A 24,054-nucleotide genomic window follows, 5' to 3' on the forward strand; every position below is an offset into this window, starting at 1 on the left:
GGCGACGGCGGCAGCAGCATGTCAGCGGTGGTGGCGGAGCCCGTGGCCGTCTTCGGCTGCCGGCCGCGGGTCGCCGGCGGTGTCTGCTTCTTGGAGGACCAGGTCGTGCTGCACGCGGCGGGGGCGGGCTGCCTCCGGCTCCATCTCGAGCAGAAATGGCACAAGTTCATCCCAGGTGGCACCGGCCCCGACCCCGGCCCCGATCCCGGCCCCGGCCCCGGCCCCGGCCCCGGCCCCGACCCCGGCCCCAGCCCCGACCTCGGCCCCGGCCCCGGCCCCGGCCCGCCCTGACCCTTCTCCTCCCCGCAGGCACCGAGAAGAGCCGGGGCGTGCAGGCGCTGGCCGTCAGCCCCAACCGGCGGTATCTGGCCGTCTCAGAGACGGTGGCGGAGCAGCCGGTCCTGACGGTTTACGAGCTGTCGTCGGCGCCGGCGCGGCGGCGGAGGACGCTGGCCGCCGCCGAGCTGCCGGCGCGGGAGACGGTGTCCCTGGCCTTCTCCCCCGACTGCCGGTACCTGGCGGCCGCCACGGCCCCCCCGAGGGGCACCTCACCTACTGGCTCTGGGAGAAGCAGCGGCTGATGGCGGTGGTCCGCGTCGAGGCCCCGGGCAGTGGCGCCTGCCAGGTAACGGCTGCGGCCCTCACGGGCTCCACGTCCAAACATGCCAGCCCCGGGCCCATTCGGCTCCCCCCCGGCCTTCCGAGGTACTGGGGTGCACACGCCTGCCTCCAAAACTGAGCTGGGCCAGTGTCTCTGTGGCTTGTTTTTAACGTTTTGATTCACAGTTGACTGGTTCTTTGGGAGCCTATTGCACTGTTTCAAAAAGGTGGATAAAAGGATCAAACTTTAGTTCAACAAGTACTGAGTGCCAGGTAGCATGTAAGTTCCGTCTGCGGGATATGCGCACAGTACATTTTCCTGTGGCCACATGGCTTCTGTCCAGGGCAAGAGAGGGAGGAGAGGGCTCCACACTGTAGACTTTATATAGTTTCTGTGGCCTTTCTTGGCGTCTGCTGTTGGCCTGCCTTAGCAATAGGACACTGGGCTAAATAAATGTTTGCTTTGACCCATAATGGACATTCTCATGTCCGTATCTCTTATATCACATGAGATTCTCTTACATCACATGAGATCTATGGTATGGGGCCAGTACAACTGGCCAGTGACTGTGCAATGTGTCCCTTGTGTCCCTGCAGAAACAGTCATTAAATATCTTGGCTGTGCTCAGTAGGCGTAACACATGTCTTGGAAGCTCTCAGCATGCTTGTGCACATTTTCCTTCCTGCAGTCTGTTCTACGTGCAGATCAGAGGAGTAGTCCAGGAAGAGTGGCTAGGAGCAGGCTGATGGCACTCAAGAAATTCCTGCATCCTGCTTTGGGTGCCCTTTTGTAGTATCTTTCTTGCAGGGAAGTAAGAGGCTTGCAGTACATGGGTTGGTTGGACCCTAGCTGCTATTTTTTCTGGGGTACAGCTACAGGCAGAGGTTGGGTGAACTACTGACTTCATGAGCTCAATTCCTAAAGAGAGGAGAGAGACTGTAAAGACAACTGCTCTCTAAAGTCCCATTAAGCATGAAAAATGAGGTCTAACTACCCCTGCTATCCTTCATGTTGGGTATTGAGATGGCTATTCCACTGTTTTCACCAATAAACATCTAATTGTGTGACTTAATATGCATAATGGGTAAGGTTTGCCTGAAATACAGAAATACAGAATTTATTCCTGGCCTTTAAGAATGAATGGTCGCACTTTTCAGGAAGCTTGCTTCCAGAAAAACTTGCTAATCAGCAGTAAAGAGGTATTTTGGCCTTACTTCTGTCATTTAGTCCTGAAGGACAGAGACAACTTTCTCTTCAGTATTGCATTGTGATTCAGATAGCATCTTAGCTTAATAGAGTTAATGTATTCATAGCATGGTGTACAATTGATATACACAGTTTTGAAAGGGGGAAAACTGCAATATGTAGTTATGATGGTTATTTCTTAGTCTCTTCCGTATTCCTATATGTTTCTATGAACCTTCTTCCCTTGTTTGTTTTCCTGTATCTCGTATTGAAAGTCTTCAGAACAGGTATAATATTTGCTTATTTGTGAACATAGTTGTATAACATAATTTCTCTCTTTTGTTCCACAGGTGAGCTTTAGTCCTCAAGACAATGCACAGGTTTGTATCACTGGAAATGGCTTTTTTAAACTTTTTAAGTACAGTGAAGGAACTTTGAAGCAGATGAATTTACAAAAGGGAGAGCCACAAAACTACTTGTGCCATGCCTGGCTGTCCAAGGAGGAAGTGATATGTGGCACTGACACAGGCAAACTTATCTTGTTTGAAACTGGAGAGCTGCACTGGGAGACAAGTGTAGAGTACAAAAAAACACCCAGGGAACTAGAAGAAGATGCAACAACAAAAGAATATGAGAGGTAAATCTGTTAAATACTATTACAAATAGTTTCATGCTTGTGCATGCAGATTAGTTGAAGGCCATTCACTTATTTCCTTCTTGTCCAGTTTATGAATGGGTTATAGTATTTTGATTGCTGCTGATAAGCATTTTTTCTTTTGTCCTTCTTTATTCTTAAGCCTTTATGCATTTCCTGCTTGCAGTTCTTGTGAAGTCTCTTGTGGACTGGCCTCTGAAGATAATGGTTCACAGCAGGATTCTTTGCCTCAAATATCTGCAGTTGCAGCTTACTCCAAAGGCTTTGCATGTTCATCTAGTCCAGGAGTTGTTCTTCTGTTTGAGAAGACAAAGGAAAAGGAAGTCTACAAGGAGAGTCAAGAAATCTGGGTAGGGAGAAAAAAGCTTTTTCAAGCAATTATGCAGGAGAGGCCTGTTTAGAGGGGTGGGAGTGCTTCCAATTCGGTTATTAATAATAATTTTTAGCACATCTCTAAATTACGTTGTAAGCATTAGCTAACTGTCCTGGTCACGTCAAAAGGAAGGGCGTTGCCAGAGGTCACACTGAAAGTCAGTGACAGATGTCCTTTTGCAAGGTAGCTCTGCCTGTTCCCACATGCTAAATGTTCTTTGAGGCTGCTAAACTTCAAGAAACCTTTAAGAAACTTTTATTTATGGAGACTTTTGGAGCTAAGAAGTAGTCTACATCAGTTTTGAAGAACTAGGCTGTTTGGTTTTTTCTGACGCAAAGCTTTTCTCCTCTTAGATATTTATTATAGCTGTCATGAGACTTGTGCACTCTTACCCTTAAGTAATCTAGTAAGATTTCTAACTGTTCTATAGCGAGCTGTATGCATTGACTTACTGCAGTCTCTGGATAAGAACATTTAACTCCGATGACTTGGTCAAGCCTTCATACTCTGGGCCTAAAAGGTCAGATGTTCCCTATGCATGAGACCCTGTGATAAGACTGTTATCAACCTGAATGATACACTGCAAAGAACTGTTATTCTGAGATCACAATTTTCAGGCAGTTTTCATTCTGACACTTGCTAGGTTTTTTTCCTGATGTTTTTCTGCTACCATTTTCATTTTTGTTTAATGCAGTACTTAAGATTACTGCTGAAATGTCCTCTGATGATACTTTTTTCAGCTGTAATGCTATAGATACAGTTAGGTTATCTTGTCCTCTATTCCCTGCCTTGCAGTAGTTATGTACTATTAAATACCCAAGTTGTCTTACTGATATTATGTATATGCTTATTAGAGTAGCATTACAGCAAAAGTTTGTGTGTGTGTGCATGCCTACTACTAAAACATGGAGACCTGGAATATCCCATGGGATGCATTTCTTGTGCAGCTTCCTCAGGACCTGTTCAGCAGTGAGCCAAAAAAGTCAGGCAGACAGGATATTATATGTATATGCTTCAGCCCCTCTGAGGAAACGATGGTTGTTAACACAAGTAAAAATCAGCTTTACATGTTTACTATGCTCTCCACTGATCTTATGAAGGTGAGTGCAATCTTATCACATTCCACAGCCATCATGTCCAGTAAGGGATGTATTGTAATGGCACAGGCTATTCAGTGTTGCTTTCTATGATGCATTCTCATAAAATCCATCAAATAGCATCTGAACCCTTAAAGCTCATGATATAACGTGCTCTGCATGCTTCTCTGAGAGCTGTTATTTCAGTAGCCCCTTGCTCAAGCATGCCACTATATGAATACCTGACGTTATTCAGCAGAATGATAGAGGACACTGTTAAGACCGTTTAAGGTTGTATGTCACTGTTGAACCACTTAAGTAAGGCTTCAATGGAGAGATTTTTAATGTAACTAGTAGTTTATGCTCCACTGGAGTATGCAGAAACTTTAATGCAATGATAAAGCTGGAACAGCCACATGTTACTGTAAAATAATAGTTGTTGAAGTTCTAGTTAGAAGTGAAACCTCTTTGTGAAGGACAAACATAATGAAAAACATTCCCTACTCTGAAGGAATTAAATAATACAAAGACAAGAGATAAATGTATTATCGTGAAATAGACTTGCATGGAGTTAAATACCTAACCTGTGTACAGGCATACAGAAAGATCTTTACAGGAGGGGGTTTTGTAGTTATGGGTCCTTTTTCTGCATGCAGCCTAAAATTTTATTGATGCTGCACTTCCAGCATGTACTAGCTAAACATGCTGGTTAAGTTGCTTGTCACTCAGCACTTGATTACTTTTAAATATCTGTCTGACCAGAAGGTCTTAACTGAATTCTTGCAGGTCCAGTTTTATTTATTTATCTAACTTGCATTTCTTTGGACACTTACAATTATGTTCTGCTCTCACTAGTGTATGAGAACTATGGAGCCTACATCTTCCCTGCATCACTTTTCTTGATTATTAATTATAAAGTTAAAACTGATTCTAACATTGTTATGTTTTTAACATTGTTATGTTCAGACCGGTGCAGTGAAAGGATTAAGTGGTTTCCTCAAATCTATTTGATTACTGTATGCGAAGTGCTATGATAGATTTCTTACCTGACTTACTGCCTGCAGTGAAATATTTGTGATTTTTTTATGTTCTCATTGCTTCTCAGGAGAAGGCAGCTTATTTTGCATATCTGAATTTCCCATTGCATTCTGCTTCAATCACTGGTCTGGACATCTGTATTTGGAAACCCATTCTTGCTACTTGTTCCCTGGATAGATCTGTCCGTATCTGGAATTACAAGACGAAGTAAAGAGTTGTTTGTGTTTGTTATTACCTCTTGCTTTTTTGTACATTGTATTTAGTAGGCAACAGCGGCAATCTCATATGAATAAGAGTGTTGTTCTGGTAAAATTCTTGTGTGGTGTGGGATGTAAATTGTCTTACTGACATGAATTGGGGAGTGTGAATAGGCAGTGCCTTTAAAACCAGTGCCAAAAGAATCCAAAGCCTTTTCTGTTAAGCCATTTTTGTGTCAGACTTCTCATGTGTTTTGGAAAAAAAATCTTCAGGAATGTTTCAGCTTTGTCTTAAGATACTGTTGTCCCATCTCCTGCTTCATAGCTGTAGTTCTTAAGCAAAATGACTCCAGCTTTTAAGGTTCTATGGAGGGAGATGGGGAGAAAAATCTCAGAAGAGATGTTTGTGTAGGTTTGCAATCAGCGGTTCATTTACCTTCTTCATGATATTACAGTAAACAAGGATTTGCTCTTGCACCTTCCACACCTTCTCTGTGAACCAGAAAGTTCGGATTTGCCTTTGTTTCCTGTAACATCTGTGTGATCATTACTTAACTGAATGACAACACATTTCCTCAAGGACACGACAGAGTCAGATTGTACCTCTAGGTGTCCTTGCTGGGCCAGATAATGTCCTGTCAAGCGTGCATAGGGAGCTTGTACTATTCCATACTGCGCAATGGTTTTCTCTTTCAGCACTTTGGAGCTGTATAAAGAATATCGGGAGGAAGCATACACAGTATCACTTCATTCCACTGGCCTTTTCTGTTTGGTTGGGTTTTCTGACAAACTACGATTTATAAGTCTACTGTATGAGGACATGCATGTTTTCAAGGAGTTTGCTGTGAGGAAGTGTAGAGAGGTAAGGATTGATGCAAAAATGAAATTGGGGAGTTATAGGGAGCAGAGTGGTGAAGAACATGACAGAAGATAGAAACCTCTTCAATAGATCCTAGTAGGATATCAAAGCATAGATAAAAGGATTCCGACTATTGGAAAATAAGCCTGGAGGCTGATGCATAACTGTGGACCTGGGAAGCAACAGAAGGGGTAGTTTGCTCAGAAATACTCGAGGACTGAATTTTACAGGGGAAAGCACCAATTAAGGAAGCAGTAAGAGGCTAATTATGTCATGGAGTTTTCTTTTTGTGTAACATTCTGATATTAGACAATGTCATTGGAATTCAATGCATGAATGTTTTTATCCACTGCTTCTACAGTAATGGATGGTTGTGTTCTTTTTGTAGTGCTCATTCAGTAACGGAGGCCATCTTTTTGCTGCAGTTAATGGAAATGTGATTCAAATTTATTCCAGTATCACCTTTGAGAATATTAATAATCTGAAAGGACATAGTGGGAAGGTTAGTAAACAAATCCTATATGATACAACTCATTAAAGTATGAACTAGTTGGTAAGATGCATTTTGAAAAGGTAAAGTACAATTTTGGATCAGAAATGGGCCCAGAAATTAAAAATAGAAATACAAAAGTCAATTTTCTTTGGTCAGAAGTCAATGTATGCATGCACTAGATACATCTAAAGAGTCTGTCCTTAAATTGAAGGTGAATGATTGGCAGGTAGCTGAACCAGGAAAAATATCCCAGTAATAAATTATAAAAATAAAATGTACTACTCACTATTGAAAAAAGCTTTTTCCTGACAGTGTGTTCATAAAGTAGTTCTTACTGATTTTTTTTTTTTAATGCTAAAAAGGAATTAGTTGAGAAACATCTAGGGGTTTTTAAGTAAGACTTAGAAGTATGATTCCAAAGTTGTCATGGATTTACCAGTAAAATGACTCCATGCTGTATGTCTATAACCTACACATCAGGCTCCTTGGTGTGTTTTGCTTTTGCCAGATACATGCAGTTAAGTGGAGTGCAGATGATGCTAAATTTTTCTCCTGTGACACACATGGTGCTGTGTATGAGTGGAACTTGTTGACAGGTAAAAGGGAGTCAGAGTGTGTGCTCAAGTCCTGCATCTACAGCAGCATTGCCCTGTCTTCTGATGCCAAAATCATCTTTGCTGTTGGATCTGACCAAACTCTCAAAGAAATTTCAGAGTCTTCGGTGAGCTAACAAGCACTCTGGGATTTTGCTAAGTTCTCTGGGGAGGGTACTAGTGCTTTGGTTTCCTTATCGTCCATTTGGTAAGTAGGAATCAGTCTGGTTTGATAGCTGCGATATTTACTGACACTTTTCTTGTGTTCTTATGATGTGCTTTACCATGAAACCTGAAATTTTGTTGTAACTTTGTATTTTTGTAACTTTGTTTGGATTTACCTAGAAATCTTCTAATCCAGCTAACAAACTAACTTGGCGATATTGTATCAACTGTTTTGCTGAAATACAAGTGTATTGCATCTACCACTGTAGGCTACGTGCATTTTTTTTTGTGCAGAAAAGTAGTAAATTGTATGTGATAACCATTACATCTTTCAGAAGTGATCAACGTGTGGAACTTGGCTTGAAATTTTAAGAGTGCATATCTATAAAGCTTAATACTAATTACTGTTCATAGCTTTACTCCTATAGGCATGTAGATTCTTTTAACTGCATTATTTGCTGCAGGCAGAGGTATGACAATTGCTCATGCAATAAGTAATCAAATAGTATTGAGGAACTTAATGTAATATGAGGGTTTTGTGTGGGTGTTGTTTTTTTTTTTTAGATCCAGCATGAAGTGCCTGCTTTTGGCGTTGTTTATACTGCAGTAGCTGTTTCTCATTCCGGGCACATGGTATTTGTTGGTACATCTCTGGGGACAATTCGAGCTATGAAGTACCCGTTACCTTTGACAAGGGATTTCAACGAGTATCGGGCCCATGCAGGTGCTGTTACAAAGGTAACATAGAGTATATTCTTTTCCCTGTGATACCAGGTGCACGTCTCCTTTAGCGCTGATTCTCCTCCCCATTTGATAGCATAATATGTTAAAACTAAGGTTGAGCCTGCACGTGGAGAATGAATATTACAGCATTCATAGAAGTCCTGTCTCTAGAAATAGATGTCACTGGATAAGCTGTTGTTGGCTAAAAAGTGGCTTGCACCAGGATACGTAACGTGGCATATCCCTGATGGAGAACTTTGATATAGCTTTTTCTGGAAAGAGGAAGATAAAGTTATGCAGGCTTGAAAATCTCTTGTGAGAATGGAAGGAGGAATGAGATAAATGTATTAAGCAACTTGCTGCTATGGTAAAGAGCAGAAGAGATTGCAGTGCTGGTCTGCTAACCAGAGTGCATTTCTAAAAGGCTAATGAACAGCATCTGAAAGGTGGGGATATGGTGAGCAGAGCCTGCAACCATGGAACATTTCAGTGCACTTTCTCCAGGAAGCCACATGTTCTGTCTTGTTAAAACTGTTCGTAATTTTGGCATTTTAAGTATCACTGTCAAATACAGCACCTTGACTTAGAGCTGCACAGTCCAACATTAGGCTATGAACTTCAGTTATTGGAACTCTACTTTCACCTCACTCGTAAGCTGTGTCAGCTCCCAGGTACTCTGTGCCAGGCCACGCAGTCACAGGAGGTCTGGAGGAGTTATTACTAGATAGTTCTTGGTGGGCTTATTTGCAGATTCAAAAGAAAACGTATAGCCATCTGTTGCTCAAACAACTTCTCAAAGAAGAAAGCTAGAGACCTTTGGAATTGTCATATAGATTGCCTGTCTGTGCTATAACTGTCTAGAAGGTCTTTTCTGTTCCAGGTTTTTGAAAATCTTCCTGCAGCTTTGAGAGCAGAAGCGGATCCAGTGTCTTCACATGTTCTTCTTTTCTTTCCCTTCCCCTGTTGTCTGGACCAGGGTGGAGCAGGAGTAGAGGACATAACCAAAATGTTGGTAGTGGGGCTATGTTAATATTTCCACTGTTCGCTTTCTGTGGTAGAAATAATAGGGAGTAAGTGGATGGGGAGAAAAAATTGGTATAAAATCAAACTGTGTCTCCATTCTTCCTTGTCTCTACTATTATTTTGTTGTCTCTTCCTTCTAAGATGTCTATAACAAACGATGACCTATTTCTGCTGACTGCCTCAGAGGATGGCTCTATATTTATCTGGAAAGTGTATGATAAAGGAGGTGGGATACTGAAATGGGAAAAGGAAGTTGAGTATGCTGAGGAAGTGCTGATCATGAGATCAGATATGGAAGAGAAGGTAGGAGGAGCAACTTGTGAACATGAACCATAGGATTCCTAGCGTACAGCTTATGAATTACATTTGCATGATGTTTGTGACTAGCTGTTCCTATATGGCCTTCTGTTTAAGAGGGCTTGCATGGCTTTCATCATAAAAAGAGGTTACAGCAAGTAGCTGCAGCTGCTTGTTAATACGCAAACTGCATTGTATGAACAGTGAGTGTGGAGAAAAGTTTAGATTTTTCTCTAATGCTTTCCCCAATCTTTTGAAAGCAGTTTTAATGGAGTAGAGAAGTCAGAAGCTGCATTTCTATAAACCATCTTGTAAGATAACAAAGGAACCTTACTTCTGGAACTTCTTGGTCTGTCTATCTGAAAATTCTCTGCAAAGGCTTCTTTCATAAATATGTGCATGTAAATAAAACATCCTTAACAAGCTGTTGCTAATGGCAAATAATCTCTCTGTTAAAACTACCTTCTCATCTATGTCCTAACAGAGTCAGGCAATGCTAGACCTGCAGATTCGTGTGAAAGAGCTACAGACAGAAAATGATTACCAGCTACGTCTCAAGGACATGTACTGTAATGAAAAAATAAAGGAATTAGAAGAGAATTTCACTCAGGAAATAGGCTCCCTTAAAACCAAACACCAGGTATGATTCATATTGCAGAACCAAATACCAAGAAATCTTTCACTGAAGAATTGAATTCAAGCTTGCATTATATATGTATGAATGCCATAAAGTGTCTGAAAAATGAAGCATTCCTTTCCAATAAAGATATTCTTGATATTTGTAAAGCATGAAGCTACCTTTGAGTCAAGTATCTTGTAAGCACACGGGGTGCAAGAGTTGTCCTAGGTAGCCTATAAGTATCTTCACATAAAAACAGTTCCAGCAATAAATGCTGCCTGAGACCAAGGATCAGTAAGCTATATCACCCTTGAATAGAAATGGGACCATGCCTTAAAAGCTCCATCACGTATGAGGTTGCAGCTGCTGCAGGATCCAACGCTTATTCTTCTTAATGCCGCCTTCTTTATGCCCTGGCCGCTTAGCTTTTTTAAGAACATCTGCTGAGGTGTCTTGTATGCTTTTTGAAAATAGAATTAAAATATATTCCCTGGATTTCTTCTGTTCATGTGTTTATTGATTTCTCTGTGGTCATGAAGCAGGACTTCCCTGAAAGGCAAAACCCACGATAATTCTTCCCAGTGTCTTACTTATCTGTGTCTGTTAATTCTATTCTGTCCATCTGTCTGGTGCACACACCAGATTTCTGACCTGTAATCTGCTATATTTCTGGACCCTTTTTAGAGTTAGAAGGCAAGTGATCCAATAGCAATTTCTCTGGCAGTAAGATGGCTTGAAGTGAGAGATTGCATATCCCATGATTCAATTCTGTCAACCTCATGTTCTTTTCGAGCTTTTGGATGAATATTATCCTGTCCTGGTGATTTGTTACTGCTTCTTTTGTTGAGTTGTATATAGTCCCTTCAAGCAGTATTTCAGTTTGACTCCACATAAAGAAGGATTCCAGTATGAAAGCTTGCCAAGTTACTTACTAGTTTTATACTTTATTGTCTTGTCATTTTCAAGTGCTCCTTTTACACCTTTCTTGTCTTTTGGCCCTACAAATGTTCTGGCAGGTTTCTGATTTTGATTTTTTTGAGGAAGTTTAATTATTCATTTTAATGTTTTCTTCAAGTAGTTCCTCAAGCTCTTTGGCTTTTCTCATTGTGGGTTTTGCATTTAAGTAACCTGAGTTTTAACCTTTCTATATTTCCTCATTTTTGTACAGCTTGACCTTTTACAAGAAAGCCATTTCACTTCTTATAGATTCCTTTACCTGTGTTTTATCTATGCTGGTTTTCTTGTGCAGTTCTTCAGGTCTTTTCATAGGTAGCGCTTGGCTATAGAGTTACAATAATCTCAGCTACACTGAAACTTCTTTAGGCTTGTTGATTATAGGCTTGCAAGCAAATGCCTTTGAAGGTGAATAAAAGTTTTCTAGGCAGGCAAGTTGTCCAAGTATCAGTACGTGTTAAGATTAAACTGAATGACAGATTTGGACAGGCTTGAGGCTAACCTTTCTAATTGTTGTGTCCAGCAGGCAAATGGAGTATTTCTGCTTATGCAAGATGCATACAGTTGTTATGAGAGCAAAGTGAAAAAGTTGTACCTATGGTACAATTCCCAGCTTTTCTGGGAAATTTCTCACCCATTTTCTTGTTCCAGGTCTTTGTGCTTTTTTAGAAGATTAAGTCATTTGTAGTGGTAGTCGGACATTCCAAGCAAATGGCATTCAAAACTCTCTTTTGCTTAGGTTTATGTCATTCTATGCAAATGTCAATGTTTTAGGACCGCAAAGTTGCTTCAAGTGAGACAGGAAGCAGCTTGAGCTTTAATATCTGGACCACAATTTGTGGAACTGCGAATTCTCCTCAAGCAGGCACACATAAAGAAGTGGAGGCTTTTGTAGCTCACAAACTTTTCTTGTTAGATTAGGATTATACAGTACCCTGTATTATATGAACTCCATGTGCTACTTTCACTTAGCTTTCCATAGTGTTGTAACTTGTTGTAACAAACTACTCTCTGGGAAAACTTGGTTTAGTGACACATGGCGTCTGAATTTTGGTGAGAGACTTCAAGCATATATTCTGTTGTGTATGTGTTCCCCACCGTGGGCAAGAGCAGAAGCCATTTGGACACTGTTTTGCCTAGTTTCAAATTAAAATGTATATTTCTTATTTTTTTCCCCCAGATTTTGCAGGCAGAGAAAGAAAAACAGGAGCTACAGCACCAGTTTCAACTGTCTGAGCTGATGAATAAACAGGCCAGGGAAGTGCAACAGCTAGGTTAGCCTATAACAAGTGTTTGTAACTAGAATCTGGAGGAAGTGCATTAGATTCATAGCAAGTAGTGTGACAGGGAGGGATTACTAGGGTACAAGTACAAGAAAAAATGCATGTATGTCATATAGGTATTGCAGATGAAATGTTTGTCTAAACTGCACCACACACATGACCATGATGAGAACATGCACATGGACACTGTATCTTAGATGTTTGGGTTTTGAGATTAGTAATTTCTTCATTTATCTTATAGCTCACTGTGCAAGAATAGTGAAGTCATACAGTTCAGCAAGGAGGCTAATGCGCAGGGCACACAACATGGAAATACCTGGACCCCAGATTTGTAATCAAGATAAAACAGAAATACTGCAAATTAGTACCAAAAAGCAAGTCCACCCATATATGAGTCCATTGCCTACTCATACTGTGTAACAGTTGCGTTTATACAGCTCTGTCATGGTTGTCATCTCAAGGGAATGCCTAAATTAGCTGTTATTAGTTTGTTGTAATGGCAGAGTAGGAGATTTTGATGTAGGTTTTAGACTTGTTCAAGCTGGAACAGAACAACATTCTGTCCCGATGCAGCAAGCACGGATATAGCAGAATATTCAGAGACACAACTGAGAAAGGCAAATGACAGCTTTGGAACAGGCATTATTAGTGAAGTGGTAAGTAAAAGGAAAAGCAGGAAACTCAAGACATGGTTTTCTGATGTAAAATTTTGTATGGCCACAGAGTCTAAAACGCCTGTATATCTGATGAAGATAGTGATGAAGTGGTTCTAGTGTAAATTATTGCAACTAGCTGCCAAAAAGACAGTAGAGAATAAGACATTGATGACTGTAGAAGGATAGGATACACCTCTCTTTTCTATTAGTTTTATCCATTCCATATGTTTCCTGTTACCAGAATGTGACAGTAATCAGAAACTCTTAATGGAAAATGAGAAATACCAGGAGCTGCAAGTGAAATCCCAGAGGATGCAGGAGGAATACGAGAAACAATTGCACAGTTTGGAGGAAAGCAAAAGCAGGGCTGTGAAGGAGCTAACAGAATATTATGAGGAAAAACTTAATGAGAAATCTGTTCTACTGGAAGAGGTAGGAAACTTGATTTGCAGTTTGAATTATTGACTAAGTTTATCGCCAGCTGTGATAAAATGTTCCCTAGGACAGGAGAGGTTGGCTCCCTCCATGCAAATCCTAATCTGCCTGTAACCTTGGGGAAATATGTTGATGGGTAGAGTAGTAATGAGGAAAACCCTGCTGAGTTGCCAACTTTTCTGGGCTTCATACCTTGAGTAAGCAACCTGCTAAGATTGATATCCTTGGGCAATCTCAGCTTCACCTCTCTTTCTCCTAGATCCAAGAATTCCTGTTTATTAATGTGGGTTAGATGATACATTTACTATAATTGAAGAAAGAAAGATTCAATCACCTTGTTCTAGTGAAGAGACAACATTTCCAAAATGGTGAATTCCATTCCTGAGTCCCTGAGTTTCCTGCCTGCATAATTTGGGGAACAAAGAGAAATACCCTGAGTACTTCAAAAACTCCTGCACATTGAGGTCAAAGACTTGGCTTGACAAAGGGCAGCCAGATAACTGATACTTATATATCTAAAGTCAATAAATTCTATCAACATTACTGTTTGCAGCTCTATGTTGCAATACCAATTTGGAAAGAATGTGAGGAATGAATGTGAGAAGAGAGGCATACAGAGACTGATGCAAACCTGAGTGGTTATTGATCCTAATGCATCAGAAACAGCAATTTTAAAAGATCTTCTCAAGTGTTACTCATGTTTGCATTTTCTGCAGCCATAACATGTTTGCTGATGTTAGTATTTGGGCCAGGTTCCTAACTTGAAGCATCCAAGCCTTAAGAAGAATTTTTTTTGAGAAGAATTTTTTATGTTTGTCTTAACAGTTTTTAAAGTTACTTTAATCTGTTAAGAATTTAAGTTACTTTAAATGATATTGCTGCAATTGAAGAGTCCACTTAATATAGATCCTCCCAGGAGAAACAGTTAAAAATAAAGAATTCTCCTCTTCTTTGTTGGTCTCTTACTGTTGTCTTCTCTAATGTTTGCTTTCCTTAACTGCAGGCAGAGGAGGATATGAGGCAGCAGCTTCGAGCACATGAAGAAGTTAAGAAACAAATTGAAGAAGATGAAGACCGAGAAATCCTGGAAATCAAAATCAAGTATGAGAGACGGCTCTTGGAAGAAAAGGAATCAAACCTGCAACTGAAAGGAGAAATAGGAGTCATGAATAAAAGGGTATCTCTTATTCTGTGATAGGATCAGACCTGCACATGGAGACCTAGGGCCAAGGATTGAATGTGATTAATGGCGTGTCAATTTAGTCTGTTAATTTAGTCTGTAAATATGTGGCATTTCATATGAGAACAGTAGCCCCTTCTTATATCAGTTTGAATGTTCTAGAATATTTAGGCAGAAGAAGCAGCTATGTGCTGATTGCATTGCTGATATGATTAGAGATAGATGATAGAGAAGGTGTGTTTTTATTAGTACACTTTCTTTTATCTTACATAGTTTTAAATTATAAGTACTAATATTATTCATCCTATGATGGGAAAGAAATGAACCTTTTCATTTTTCCAAGATCTAATGCATTGCTTTGTTAGAAAAATACTTCTGCTGCTTCATTTGATGCAATAAACACTTTGTGATTTGTATGCATCATCATTTTTTATTGGTTTTACTAGGATTTTTAAGGAGGCATAAAACCTTTTAGCTTTTTTACTGGCTGGGTATTACATTTGCCTAAGGATGTTAGAGGGACATTTTTTCTTTTCAGTTTCTTCAGTATCTATCTGGAGACAGAGAGGTTCTCTTCCTTCATACCCGCTATTATCATGGTACTGTCTTCAGTTCCATTGTCTTTTAGACACCAGGAATTTCTTCATGGGTCCACACAGTTTGACCAGCACCATTCCTTGGTTCCAACTTTCTTGGCCTCACAGATCTTAGTGCTGAGGCAGGCATTTTGAGGGTACCCAAGAGTTATGAACTAGGCACCCTTCCAGTCTACTTTTGACATCTTTAGAGATGTATGACAAGTGATCACCTTAAAATAATTTTCCATGGCTTGAGTGTTACTTGAAGCTGATGCTTGGGTATAATATCCATACCCTTCTTCCTTCTGGATGGAAATGCCTTGATTCCTTGTAGTGCAGTGAGTATTCTGTCAGAATATACAGAAAATGGAGGATATTCAACGCCCTTTTGAGTTACAGGTATTTAAGTGATGTGATGCTCCTTCATTATACCTTAGTTTGATATCCTTTATCCCACACTGTCTACAAGGTATCTTACAGAATAGGATGGCTAAGTTGTGCATGGCTTTTACAGACTGTTAAGTTCTTATTTGTTTGCCTCTCTAGTTGAACAGCCTGCAGAAAGAGCTCAAGGAGCGAAACAGGGACATTGAGGAAATGAGACTGGAACAGCAGAAGCTGCAAGGCATCATTAAGTCACTGGAGAAGGACATCTTGGCACTGAAGACAGAGATTCAAGAGAGAGCCGACACTATCCAAGACAAGGTGAGAAACTGGACAATTGGCTGAGATAAAAGTCACCCTCCCTTAATTTAATACAGATGTTTATTTTAATAGTATCGTGTTGTGATGATATCACATGACTGGAAACTCAGTTTTAACTTAAAGAATTTGCAATCTTTAGCTTGGGATTTTAGTTTTTAGTTGACATTCTAAGCTTTTCTTGGGGAGCTCAAGTTCAGGATGTTGAGTTTCTCATCCCCTGTTCTAGGATCCGTAGATGGCTCTCTGCATTATTTGCCCCCTCCCTTCCCACCCAACCTGTGTAGATGTGCAACTGAAGTTCAGTCTTCCACTAGATCTGTGACTGCTGTTTTTGCCTCTACCATATTTGTGCCTTGTCCTAGGGATCTATTTGAGAGTGCTGTGTCTGATTCAGATCTCTGTACCTATTTCTCCTAGGAGAAGCATATATATGACCTAAAAAACAAAAATCAGGAACTGGAAAAGTTCAAGTTTGTACTGGATTACAGAATAGAGGAGTTTAAGAAGCAAATAGAGTCACGTGAAAATGATATTAAAACAATGAAGGAGCAGATTTGTGAGGTGAGTAACACTCTTATTTGGCCTCTGCTACTAAGCCCTTTGTCTGAATACAAAGATGACCCAGCAAGTCCCATGGAAGACTCCACCCTGTTTGTTCCTTCACTTCTTTCAAGGATACACAGGACTGATTCAATATCTTTACAGCTAATAAAAATATGCACACAATAGCTGCTATTTAATTTTCTATCACATGCTACCAGTGATCGACACAGTTATTTAAGCTCCTGTTTCAGTATTTAATTCTAGACTCTGAGTAATACCAGTTTTGCTTAAAAACAGATCTTGTCCTTATGTGGTTGCCCTCCACATACCCTGTAGAGTTTGCAAGACACTGCCTTTACTGATCTGGAGGAAGAGAGAATGAACTTCTTCTCTCAGAAAAGTTGCAGATTTATGCAAACATAACTCTGTTTAGGGGTTAGGTACATGGACAAATTACTGTTCGTCAGCTGATCCGTGGAAAATTTCCATGTATTCATACTTAGCTTGCAGCAAATTCATTGAGGCAACTTATTTATGATAGAAGCTTACTGTGATCTCTCCATAGATGTACCTTTAGCTTAGCCAAATTAGGACTATGGTGACACAGCTAATCAGTGACCTATTAGTTTTCATAAGTCTGTTTATTCAGAACAAAAGCCTTTTAAATAAAATGCAAACTAATGAACAATTTGTATGTATGTAGACTAGCGTGATGAAAGCCCTGTTCTCTCTTCTGGTCACCATCTTATGCCAGTAAATGCTGTAGTAGCCTTATTGCTTTTTCCCCATGTGTTCTACATAGGTACCCACAGCTTTTCAATGCATTTGTTTCTTTTCAGTATCAGGTTCTTCTTATTGTTGCACTTACTCTTTCCAGTATTGACTGTTAATTTCCGTCTCACCCATTTTTATTCAGATGGAACAGTAAAGCTCCAGTTCAGCTCAAGGAAATGAAGGGGCATCGCATCACTTAAATACCTGTAACTCAAAAGGGAGTTGAATATCCGTTTTTGTGTTTTCTGTGTATTCTGACAGAGGGCAGTGTTGTTCCAAAATCGACTTTTTTCGTGTTGTAATTCAACCGGAAGGGGGATCTACTCCCTCAAGTCTCTATTTCCAGTCTCTGTTTTTCCTGTTATGTGTTGTTTTTTCATGTCTCCTTTTAGTCCTGATTTCCTCCTCCTGCTTCCTTTCAGATGGAGGGGGAGCTGGAACGATTCCACAAGGAGAGCACACAGTTGAAGCTGAACATCACACAACTGCAACAGAAACTAAAGGCAACTGATCGCGAGATGCACAGAGAGAGGCAGAAGGTATGGGGTACAACCACTGTGCAGGTCCTACATAATGAAGTTTGTGGGGACAGAACACTGCAGAAGCATTAATCTGAACAAACAGGTACTTCAGAGATACTGTGGTCAAGGACCAGGAGAGTCTCTGGTCAGTGGGGACAAAGACAGAAAACTTCCAAGCCTGCAACCAGGTTAGAGAGTTGATATTTAAAAAATCCAGTTATTTATGTGTCAGTTTGTTCAATCAACACATATTCTCCTGGGTTTAACAGAGCAGCAAGGCAAATACTTAACTGACTACACTTTCCTGCCCAAGCTTGAAATCTGGGGACACTTGGCCTAAACAGGAGCAGCATGTAGGCTACCACCTACAACGATATGTAGGGATTAGTAGGGTGAAATGAAGGGTGGGCTTATTAATGGAGGAGACAAGGACCCCTTGTGTTTGACAACAAGCATGTCAGACATGAGGGAGGAAAAGGGACTGCAAGTGCAGTGCAGGACTGAGGAAGCAGGCAGAGGGGCCTGGTAGAAACCAAGTGAGAATGAGAAGGCAATCTTGATGTGAAATCATCAAGTTGTGCATGTGTCTGATATGTGTTTTGTCCCTTGCCTTCTCTCATTAACTGTTTCAGTGTTGTTTCTAAATAAGAATGTAGGTTGTTTGGGAAAGGACAGTGGGGATTAGCGTTAATGATAATAAGCCACTGGTTTTCAGATGAGATCTCTGGATGCTGCCACTTACATTACCTAATGCAAGTATCTTGGATTATTATTACTGCTAAAACTTATCACTGCTATTCGACATGTAGTGCTAACATCCCCAGCAGGTTTTTTAATGAAGTATTTTTTTAAATTAAGTGGAAGTAAAGTATATGAGAGCTTTCACCAGTTCTACTAGACTTTCTAGAAAATTGCACACGATAGAGTGCTCTGAAGAGCCAAATAAGAATGTACCTACATCATTCTTGCAGAAACAGAGTATGGAAGCTGTCATCAAACGATTTAAAACAGATCTTCATAATTGTGTGGGCTTCATTCAGGATTCCAAAAAAATGAAGGATGGGATCCGTGAGCTCTACACCAAGTATGTGCAGCAATCAGACTTGGTGAGTCAGGGTCTTTGCCTTCTCCTTGCAGATTAATTTCTCTGGTAGTGTAATTACTGAGGCAACATGCTGTGCCCCCTCAGGTGGAGACTGAAGCAGTAGACACAGATTTGCAGCAGGAGTACATGAGACAACGAGAGTATCTTGAGAGGAATTTGGCAGCTTTAAAAAAGAAGGTGGTGAAGGATCAGGAAATCCACCAAGCTGCTTACATGCGCATCGTGCAGGTAATAAGCCTTTTCCTTGTGGTATGGAGAGGGAAAAAGGAAGCAGCTGCACAAAAGAGACTTTAATAGCCTTACTGCTATGGTTTCTTAGGACTTTGAAACAGTTTTGGTTTGCTTTCTTGCCAGAAATTCCTAAGTTTTTCAAGTGCTTCCATTCAAGGATAATATTCATTGAGCTACTAAAGTTCTATAATTTTCTGCACAAAAAGAGTAAGATCTCTGAAGTCAGAAATTGCTGCTGTTTTGTGGATACTTTTGCTTATCTCCCACTCGCTAATGTAAAAGGAGATAGGGAATCTCTGCTGCCAGGATATTTTTTAAGCAATTGATGCACTTTTTTTTTATTTCAAACAGTATTTATAATTGCCACCATAGTCAATTTGCACGTGTCTGAATGCCAAGCTGTACTTGCTGTGTGGTAGTGTTTAGGAAGTAATTTTGGAGGAAGAAAAGGAAAAAAAAAATTACTTTCTTTGGCCACATAGTCCCACACCTACTGGTCTGAATTCAGAAGAACTTTCTGCTTTTCACATCCAGGCTTTTTGAGGAAGTTCAGAAACACATGACAAATATGCCTATTCGTACCAAGATCTCTTGCTCAGAATCCTTGTTCCTTACAAGGCAAGGTAACTTGTGACTGCTGGGGCCAAAGATCCAATTTGTTTTCATCTGGAGTGAGAGGATCTAAAGCCCCACACCAAACATCCTAGGAGGACAGCTCTTTTACAGTCTCTTCTTACCATGATCTCCTTTTGCTCAGTCAGCATTTCCTTTTCGCCTCACTAGCCCTTTCTTCATTGTTACTTTATTATGCTTCCTCAGGACCATTAGATCTCAGTCCCCTCCTAAGTCAGCTGTTCTTTGCTATTTATTCATAGTGCTTCTTCAGGCCTAGGCAGCAGTGATCTTCTTCCCTGGCCCTGTTTTAATTTTTTTACTCCTTCTGTGAGTTAGATGTTTCCTTTGGCACAAAAGGAGATGGCTTCAGAAAATAACCTGAAGAATTTCCTTGCTGGAATAGGGTGACAGATGATGCTCATAATGATAATACTTGATGTCTTGGATCAGTAAGCCTAACATGAAATGATGATTAAAACCGAATTAATAAAACATCTGGAAGATAAAGATATCAAAGGTTCTAACCACCCTGGTTTCTTCAAAGAAAAAGCAGTTCTCTGAAGTCTAGTAGATTAATGAGACTTTACAGCCAGGAGGAATTATCATGGTCTTCCAGTCCTTCACAGGGGGCTTTTAAGACTAGTTTAGACAAACTTCTGTCAGGACTTGCTTTGAAAAAGTAAATGACATCTTGATGGCCTTCTAGCTCTATATTTCTATTATTCCTCAGTTGTGCTTACGTTTTCAGAGCTGTGCATTCCTCTTTGAGTGACTATTCATAGGTACATTCCACTAGTGACTGCTGCAACAGATGATTAGAACTGTCAAGATAATTTTAATTATTCTTACCAATTGGCAAGTTGCTTGTTATTGGACTATTAGTTTTCCCTCCAGCCTTCTGTATTTGTAATGGCTTCTTTGGTCACTTGGATACATAAGAACAGACACACTGAATAATCCTGAAGTAACACTGTTTGAACTGAAGCATGTATAGGATGATCTTTTCTATAATATGTCCTACCTGTCTCTGGCAGTCAGCACTGTAGTGACTTCCTAGGCTGTAGATTGCATCCAGACATCATATGCAATTGTACCTGATGGTCTCATCCTCCATGCATTTGATCAATCCCTTTTCTGAAACAATTGGTACTTTGCCACGACATCCCATGACAATGAGTTTTACCATGAACATTTATTTTAATCCATTGCCTGATCATTGTATTGCAGTGCAAGCTTTCTGTCAGAATGCAAAGATTGAATTAAAGGCTAATCTCTCTGGATAGCATGCCTCTTCAGAAAAATATTATCAGTGTCAACCAGCAGCCTTTTAGCACCCAGCAAATCAAACAAGACATTTCTACGTAGCCCAGATTGCCTCATACAAGATACTATGTATTATACTGTCTAATAGACCAAAAGCAAGATCTTCATTTGATAGCAGCATTCAACCACTTGGAGTGAATTTATGAAGATGTTCATGACTGAAGTACACCTAAAGAGAAATGCTGTGACCTAACCCTGAAAGCTGGTCAAAAGAAAATTATGTTGACTGATTCTTGGAAGTTGTCCTCTTCATGTGTTCCTTTCAGGATCAAGCTCTGGGATAAATGCATAGCAGTCAAATTTAATCTATGTTTAAAGACTTGAATTAAACAAGTTGGAATCAACAAAATATTATGTTTCAGAGCAGGCTGCCTGAGCTCACCAACTCACGCTGCATTTAGAGTCCAACACAACCACTGCAAGAACAACTGTTCTTGCCCAACAAGTTCAGACCTTAACGCATCCCACAATCTTCCTCCAGTCAGTGACTTTCAGCTGAGGAGAAACTAAAGCACAGTTGGTGTACTTGTCTTAGTGTGAAGTATTGAGAATCTTGCCACGCACAAGCACCTTGAGTTATTGCTGCCAACTTGAACTCCTTGAGTGCATCTATATACAGATAATTGCAGTAAGCCTTGCACTTTGTTACTAACCAGTTTTCAGCTGTGTGGTGCCGATACTTTATAAGTATACTGTAAGAAACCAAATCATATGCCTTGCATAAATCTCTTATGGCAACATAATTATCTCCATCAGCCAAAATTATCATTAAAAAAAAATCAAGATTTGAAGACACCTTTTTCATAGGAAAATGTCATTAATCCCTGTTCTTATCTCCTGTTGTTTTAGTGGGTTCCCTATTGCTTGAGACTGGTATTATGTGAGGTACCTAAAGCATGCCTTTTGGCCATTTATCTTTTTAAAATTATTGCCATTTATGATGAAGTTCCAGGGGTTGGAATGGTGCTGTGTTCCAAAACTCCTAAAAAACCACCACAGGTAGCTGAAATCATTGCTAGTCTTGGTTCAAGTATGATGGCAGCTGTTTAACATTTGCACTAGCTGTTGATGTGATAAGGTATTTCACTGTCTTTGTAAGAGGCAAATATAAAATTCCACTTCTCTTGAATTCAGAAAAGAAATATTTAGTTAATGGTGCTCCTGTTTCTAAATCATGAGCAACAGTTTTATCATCCTTCACTAGTATTAGCCCATACTGTTTTTGCTGAAGTCTTTGAATCTGTCATAGCAATGGGTAACGCACGTTCACTTGTACTTTCACAACTCCTTCAGCAAGATGCTTTGTGGTAGGCTATTAAAAAAATTAGAGGATTGAACTTTTATGGGTTGAAAACTGACTAAAAAAAGAACAAAAGATGAATACATGGCTAACTTTTCCTCATAACAGCATGTTAGCAGTAGGTATCTCAAGTGTCCATATGCTTTATATATTTGGAAGGGGTGTTGGAACGTGATGTCTGTCAGAACTAATGAAGAGGGCTTTGAAGAACTGCAAGGAGATAGATACAGATAATTTAAGTGAACAGACACATAGTGGCAAATGAAAAGCAAAATAATGCACACTGGAGGGAGAAATGGGAATTCTTCACATTAATTCTGAATTAATTGGATCAATCCAGGAAGGGACCTGAGCTTCCCTGTGGAATTGGCAAGGAAGATGATACCTTGGAGTGCAGCTGCAGTCAGAAAAGCAAAACAAATATTAGCTTATTGAGCTAACATGGTTTGAATACTGTCATGTTTTGTGTCAAATCTACTGTGGCCTTATCTGAAATGTTGTGTACTGTACTGATTGCCCTGTATCTTCTGCTTGTGATACTGATTCTGTACTGTCCAGTGTCCTTCCCAATGATATGAAGATACATATTGCTGAGCCAGATAGTACCTGTGCTTTTCCTCATAGGGCATATTGTTTTTGCAGGAAAATGTGAGTCTGATTAAGGAAATTAATGACTTGCGGCAAGAACTGAAGGTGGCCCGCACCCAGGTGCATGACCTCCGGTCAACACTAAGATTAACCAAGAAAAACCAAGCAATTCAAGACACAGGTGAATAGTGCTTCTTGTATGTTTTCCGTATTGTCAGTACTCGTTCCAGAAGCCCTTTTTGTCCTTGGTGAACAATTCTATTACTGTCTCCATATCATTCCAGCTTGTCTGCCTGGTGGTACCTGTTATATTGTAATGTTAGTTGTAGAAGCTGCTAAATACTGCAGAATCTTACTATTTAGCTCTACTCCTTTAGCCTTGAAAGATGCCTTTCCTTGTTCATGCCAAAGAACTTTGCGACCTGGACCTTTGTTACTCTGCTCTATCCTCTCTGATTTTATCTTCTAGCTCCCTCCAGTGAACTGCTGTCCAGCCCAGCTGTCCTGAGGTTGAATGCAGAGAAGGAAAGTGAGAAAATCATAGAAATGCAGCAGCTAGAAATTCAATACCTGCGAGACCAAATCCAGGAGAAGGGGCAAGTCCTTGCAGCTCAGCCCCTCTTAGTCGGAAATCTTCCTAAGCTGAATCTGGAAAGAAGCCACAAGACACAGCAACAGTGACCTGGTTCAAGGATGCCTTACATTATTATATTCTCCTGGCAAGATCGGAAATGCAACAGCATAGATTAGACTTTCATGATCCTATACTCTTCACTAGAAGCATTTGTGCAGCACTCACTGCTCTGAACACAAGGCAGCAACCTTCACTCCCTTCTGCTTTCCTGGAATCTGCCCTTTCCATAAGGCCTAGGAGCCAAGAGGAAAATAATAAATTTGTGTTAGTGCAAGACTGATCTTTGTGCCTTCATGCTAGGGCAGGTATGCACCTTTCTCTTGAAAAATAATGTGTCCCAGTTCAGAAGAGCTGGTCAAACTCTGTAAGCCTTTTCTGCTAGAAATCTAATTTGGTGTCATTGTGCTGCAAAAATCAACATCGGCCTTTTATTTTCCAGTATTGAATTGCCTATGTCCATACAAAGGACTGCCCGCACTTAAGACAGATGTCAGTGTTATGCCAAGCAAGTATCCAGTCACAGACTAAAAATTAATTACCTCGTGAGGGCAACCTTTGACTAGTGGTCAAGCACACCTGAGCTAGAGCCCTTGGTCAAGCCTCTGGCTCCTGTCTAGAGATGTGTTGTCTCATCTGTTACAATCATTTCAGCAGGACAAAAAGGCAGCCCAGTTTCAGACTCCGAAATCTGGAATAAAGTCCAAACCTTATGTCATAACTCTCCTATAACTT

At 40.3% G+C, this 24,054-nt stretch overlaps 1 protein-coding gene across 1 annotated transcript; it reads left to right on the top strand.

Moving 5' to 3' along the window:
- The first annotated feature begins 18 nt into the window (after positions 1 to 18).
- Positions 19 to 23,563, top strand: CFAP57 (cilia and flagella associated protein 57). The gene is given in 23 exon segments (XM_050901114.1): positions 19 to 175; positions 310 to 528; positions 531 to 625; positions 2,137 to 2,423; positions 2,584 to 2,791; positions 3,762 to 3,914; positions 4,996 to 5,135; positions 5,822 to 5,987; positions 6,373 to 6,486; positions 6,986 to 7,198; positions 7,800 to 7,973; positions 9,123 to 9,284; positions 9,763 to 9,918; positions 12,032 to 12,125; positions 13,032 to 13,222; positions 14,229 to 14,402; positions 15,530 to 15,688; positions 16,106 to 16,249; positions 17,428 to 17,544; positions 18,498 to 18,632; positions 18,716 to 18,859; positions 22,743 to 22,869; positions 23,158 to 23,563. Coding segments are annotated over 23 exon segments (3,741 nt in total). The 3' UTR covers positions 23,370 to 23,563.
- The last annotated feature ends 491 nt before the right edge of the window (positions 23,564 to 24,054 follow it).

The sequence above is a fragment of the Gymnogyps californianus genome, chromosome 8 (genome assembly GCF_018139145.2).
Source record: "Gymnogyps californianus isolate 813 chromosome 8, ASM1813914v2, whole genome shotgun sequence".
NCBI lineage: Eukaryota > Metazoa > Chordata > Aves > Accipitriformes > Cathartidae > Gymnogyps > Gymnogyps californianus.